Here is a 6,000-nt window from a genome sequence, read left to right as displayed (position 1 = left end):
AGCCCACAACTTTGATTTATTGTTATATTGATATTGAAGTTTTGGTAACATAATTGGGGAAGCGACTTTTGAAGAAAAGTTAAAACCCAATCTTAAACCCTAAACCCTCACTCTCAAGCCTCAACCTAATTCATCATTTTGCAGTTGGAGCCAAATTCTCAGACAAAGACAAAGATCGCATAAGTTCTATATAGAAGTATGAGCTGAATTTGTATACTGTTGAAAATGTAGAATTGATTTGGATTGAGAAACCTCCATTGGAGCAAAAGAGAAAACTACAAAAGGCGAGAGAAACCGTCCGAGTGTGGAGGTGGAGAGAAAAAGGAGAAATTTTATTAATGGGCTACATTTTTGCTAAGTGTTAATTGCAAAATACAAAGAAGGCCTTATATATAGGCACAAATACAAACAAATAAAATGCTAAACACTAACTAATAAAGGAAAACAATATCAACTAATTACATTTTTATTTTTAATTTCAACATATACTACTTAGACGCCACACAACGTTTGGTTTCCGCTGATGACGTTTTTATAGATGAATTCATGAAGATAGGGAACTGTTAATAAAATTATGAATGAATTTGAGTTTGCTTACTTATATTTTCTCAGTGTAGGAATGTGGTTGTGGTTTCAACCTTTTTGTATCTACCTTCTCTACGCTTCAGTAGCATTGAATCATTGATCTCCAGACTCCAATCATTTGATGTCTTATTACTCATTATTCATCTAAATTTAGGTTATCAATATGAAATTAATGAGACGTTAAATTTTTAAGTATTAAACTACTATTTGACGTAACGATACACTACGAGAAAAAAATATAGTAATTGATTATTAATAACTAGTCTAAACTTTTGCTAAGCAGATACTACAATAAACTAGTTGAAGTTGACACCACTAATTGCTAAACCACCTCAATTAATGGTACTTTCAATATTTTGTCAATGAAATCAGTATTGAATGGTGATAACAATTATCAAAATTCGAGATCAGGAACAAAATTAATCTTAATATCAAGGTAATAATTGTATAAATCTCAATATTGATGATAAGCAAAAATATATTATTTAAAGATTAGTTCTATTTAATTTTTGAAGAAAACTGATGAAATCTCTTATCCATTATAACAGTAATGAAAACCTAGTTTTTGTTGTGCCACATATAATGACAACCATCCAATTTGAAGTTCTAGCAAAAAGTTATGTTGGAAATCAAACATTCATTAAAAATATGCATATAATAATAAATGGACAGTTCAATCATTTAGGAATTTGTAAAAAAATCTTTTATCTTTTGCCATTGGTAACCGTACACATTATCAACATTTCTCTTGCCTTGTGAATATTTCTATCCCGGTCGACAAATAGTGATGTTTCTGTAATATTTGTTAGAATTTTAAATGTCTTTTTATTATTTTATGGTTATCACTTATAATCTTATAATTTCAATTTTAAAAACTTATATTTGTCTACAAATTCTACGTAATTTAGTTTCATTAAAATTTCGTTTATAAAGTCATTTTATTGCTCTTAAGTTTTTAACAACATTGTTCTTTTTTATTAATATAGAAAAATGAACACAAACTTGATGTCCGTATCACGGTGGACTCAAACTTGAGACCTTGGGGTTAAGATATTACCACTCTATCCTTAGGTCAATTCATACACATGCTAATATACTATGAATACGTTAAGTAACACAATATCTCCGTTAACGTTAAGTCATACCTCATCAATGTCATGATGTCATCTATAAAAATTATAATGATAAATCAAATCCAGTGTTTGAAATTGGTCATAATAATTATGTACCTAACATTTTTGTGCAATACGCACGAGGTCAAATTTTTTAGGAAATTATATGTAATGTGGCATTTCAAAAATTATGCGAGGAAGAAACTGCAAGTGAATTATACTCCATTATTTTTATTTATCACGTACCAAATAACTCAACCATATATGTTATCAATTTTAAACATGTGTACATCATATCAACAATATATTGCAAATAAGAAATTGAAATATTTCGTCATGATAAAAAATGAGAAAATTTTAAAATGCATTGATTTTACTATGAATTTCCAAAGTTGCGACACAAACCAAAATTTAGCCAAAAAATCATAATTTTTGTCCCAATTTTTGTCAAATATGTAAATAAGGCAGGAAGCAGTTACATTCATATTTCATTCATATTTCATGCTAGATATGAAATTAAACATGATTTTACATATTTTGATTGGAGAATGCAGCTTTTATTGGGCGTGCTTAGAACGCCTTTATCGACACTATATATATATGTCACATTACACAATTTACATAACAACTGAATTCAAATTCAATAACAAATTAACTAGCTACCGTTGAAGTAATCTTTAATAATGGATATTAAGATCTTGACTCCCCTTCTTCTGACGATATGTTGTTTTTCATGTAATGGATATTAATATCTTTATCCTTAATTATAGAGTATTTATTTATTTATAGCAAGAAAATCTACTAGTATTACACATTTTTTGGAGTTCTCATGTATAAACAGTACTAATGCATAAATTTGGATAAATCCACTTAATTTTGTTGTACAATTTCCCAGGAAAGCTAAAATCATAAAAACATGTTGCAGGGGTCGTTGATTCGGCTGTATTCACTGTGAGAAACAATTGTCCATTCACATTATGGCCGGCAGCTTTAACAGGAACCGGTTCACCAGTCCTAACCGGGTTCGAGCTACCATCGCAGGCTTCAAAAGCTCTGACCATTCCAGCTCCATGGTCTGGTCGAATCTGGGCCCGATTCCAATGCTCCAACTCAGGAAGGTTTACATGCCAAAGCGGTGATTGCAACTCAGGCAAAATCGAATGCAACGGCGCTGGTGGCACGCCTCCCGCTACGTTGGTGGAATTCACATTAGCAGGAGACCAAGGCAAAGACTTCTACGACGTGAGCCTTGTCGACGGATTCAATCTACCCGTTAAGGTGACCCCAGTCAGTGGAAACTGTCCGTCCACGAGCTGCCCGGTCGATATCAATAACAACGGCTGCCCCAAGGAGCTGGTCGTGAGGGGGCAGAACGGCTCGGTGGTTGGTTGTAAGAGCGCATGCCTGGCATTCAATCAGCCGCAGTATTGCTGCACTGGCGCGTATAGCACTCCGGCTACGTGCACGCCTTCGAGCTTCTCTCAGATATTCAAGTCGCGATGCCCACAGGCTTATAGCTATGCTTATGATGATAGAACCAGCACATTTACATGCCCAACTGGGAACAATTATCTTGTTACATTCTGCCCATGAAAATTGTGTTTAATTTGGAATAAAGTTTAATGGCAAGATGGATATTATGGCCATCATCCACTAATTAAGGGAATTGAATTGAGTTGTTAAAGGTTTTCTTTTATAACACACGTATAAAATAGAGAAAGGTAATCAGAAGAAAAAAAAAGGTATTTTAAATTAAACTAAAAGTATGGGTTATAACAATTTATACTCCCCCCACACGCCATAAGCGATGCGTTTAATTTTAGGCACGAAATTTAAAAAATTGATATTTAAAGAGTTAAGTGAAAAGAGAGTGTAAAATATGAGACAGAGAAAAGTAGATGATCAGTGATGAGCAAATAAAATAGGTAAGAATATAAAGTAAGAGAAATGAGATTTTGCTAAAAAGAAGAATGATTCATTTTAGGTGGGACATTCTAAAAGGAAAAAGTGATTCTCTTGTGGTGGGACGGATGGAGTAATAAAACGTATTATTGTATAAAGTAATATTTTTCTATCTATTATAATAATATTTTTCTATTTTCCTGGAGCTACCAAGGCTAACTATAACATGTCATGTACATATGTTAATCAACTCTAGACACTGAAAAAAACCAACGACAGTGCCCCAAAACCCACCCCCAAAATCCAGCACAACACATTTTTTCCCTACACTTTAGCGGTAGCCCCAACTTCAGCCCTAAATTCCGTCACAATTATTTTCACCATATTCATCTTCTTTTTTGTTGTTAATTTTTGTGTTATCAAATAAAGTAAAATAACATAAATCCGTGGCGGAACCGCCCCAAAATAGTGTCATCGTCATCGGTTAGTTTTGGGGCCCGTTGAGATTGCCCCTAGTGAAAGAGTTGAGCAAGTCAATGTTTGTCTTATTTGAGTTGTACTATAAAGATATGAATGTTAAGGATCACACATAAATATCAACTGTTCAGACCAATGTTTCACACAGACTAGGAGATTTCAAGGAAGGCATATGTGTATGTTTGGAGGTTATTGATGAAGATGATAAGAATGTGCTAGATTTGTCAGAGATTACTCTCTACATCATGGAAAAGCTACACAATATGAGCCATGTTGAGTACAAAATCCATCCCACATTGGGAGTCTGAGGGAAGTTGGATGGTGTATATAAATCCTGTCCAACCTCAATTTGTTAAGGCCTTTTGAGGTGACCCAATAATAAATCCGTGCGTGCTTGACCAAAGCGGACAATATCAAATGTTTGTTGTTGCCGACAATCCGAACAACTGATATCTAGAGCCTAATTTTGACCAGGGTTTTGAATTCCGCATTTGTTAGGGTTTTTGTGTTAATCGATCAAGATGTCTGCTCTGAACGTGAAGATCGACATATTCACTGGAGAAATAGTTTCTGTTTATGGCAGATCAAGATGTGATCTTTGTTGAAGCAGCATGGATTGTGGGTGCCGCTAACGGAAAAAGAAAAGACGAAGAAGGTAGATGAGAATGATGATGGGTGGATAACCCTAGATATAATGGCCCACTCGATAATCATGATGTGCCTATCTGACGAGTTATCATCAAAGTTGTGATCGGGAAACTTCGGCTGCCTTCTCGACGAAGTTGGAGAGTTTATACATGACGAAGTATCTAACCAATAGGTTGCTCCTGAAGCAACGTCTGTTTCGATTTTACATGCAGGAAGGTATGCCCCTTCGGGATCATCTGGAAAATTTAAATAAAATTTTGCTGGATTTGCGCAATGTTGATGTTAAAGTAGAAGATGATTATGATGTTTTAATTCTGTTAGTTTCTTTGCCTGAGTCGTACGAAAATTTCGTTGAATCTTTTATGACTGAGAAAGAAGATCGGCAGCATGCGACTAGTTCAGCCACAGAAAGTCAAGCATCGAGAATATCTGCTACGAGACAAAAGAAATCTGGAAAGAAGAAGTCAAACTCAAAAGGTCCTCAGCCCGGCGACATCTGTAGGTATTGTAAAGAACCATAGCACTGAATGTATGCTTGTCCAAAGAAGAAGAAGAAAAAACAGGCAAGAAAGAGGATGCTAACGGTTCTGCAAATGTTGCAGAAACTGATGACACGAATTCTGAAGAAAGGTTGGCGCTAGTCACAGATGAACAACTACACTATCATGAAATGGTGATTCTTGACTCAGGAGCATCGTGTCATCTATGTCCGCACGGAGAGTATTTCACCACTTATGAGCAGATAGATTGGGCAATATTTCCATAGCCAACAATGCTGTCTGCAAGGTGGTTGGCATTGGCTCTATTAGAATAAGGACGCATGATGGGGTGTTCTACACCTTGAACGATGTCAGGCATATTCCACAGATGATCTGATATCACTGAGTACCTTTGACAGTAAGGGACTCAGTTTTAGAGGTGAAGATGGAGTAATGCATATTATGAAAGTTTCAAAGGTGGTTCTAACGGCCTTGAAACGTGGTACTTTGTATATTCTTAGAAGTTCCATCGTGACAGGCTCTGCTGATATTGCATCATCTGAGATTCCAGCTGAGAATATGACAAAGCTATGGCATATGAGGCTTGGTCATATGGGAGAACGAGGGATGCAAATTTTGTCATAGCGTGATTTTCTCTCTGGACATAAAGTGGTATCAGAGCCAGGTCAAGTGGGCCCAAGGATGACTCAAGTTCGAGTCAGGCCCGTAATGTCTCGATGTGTCAACTGCGTCTGTCTGTTCCCGATATGATCTGGTTTGAGGGAGAGGTTTGTTGA

General features: G+C 35.6%; 1 protein-coding gene across 1 annotated transcript; it reads left to right on the top strand.

Moving 5' to 3' along the window:
- The first annotated feature begins 2,380 nt into the window (after positions 1–2,380).
- On the top strand, positions 2,381–3,290 carry LOC125185652 (thaumatin-like protein 1). The gene is made up of 2 exons (XM_089063145.1): positions 2,381–2,432; positions 2,623–3,290. Exons 1-2 carry the CDS (start codon positions 2,381–2,383, stop codon positions 3,288–3,290), a joined length of 720 nt encoding a protein of 239 aa, XP_088919271.1.
- Positions 3,291–6,000: the final 2,710 nt, after the last annotated feature.

The sequence above is a fragment of the Salvia hispanica genome, chromosome 1 (genome assembly GCF_029641045.1).
Source record: "Salvia hispanica isolate PSC_SH4W2 chromosome 1, Shi_PSC_v1, whole genome shotgun sequence".
NCBI lineage: Eukaryota > Viridiplantae > Streptophyta > Magnoliopsida > Lamiales > Lamiaceae > Salvia > Salvia hispanica.
This window is presented reverse-complemented; position numbering and strand designations above follow the sequence as displayed.

Coding starts and splice junctions, on each gene's coding strand:
- LOC125185652 (XM_089063145.1), top strand. CDS start 2,381: ATGGATATTAAGATCTTGACTCCCCTTCTTCTGACGATATGTTGTTTT. Junction 2,433..2,622: donor GACGATATGTTGTTTTTCAT/GTAATGGATATT, acceptor AACATGTTGCAG/GGGTCGTTGATTCGGCTGTA.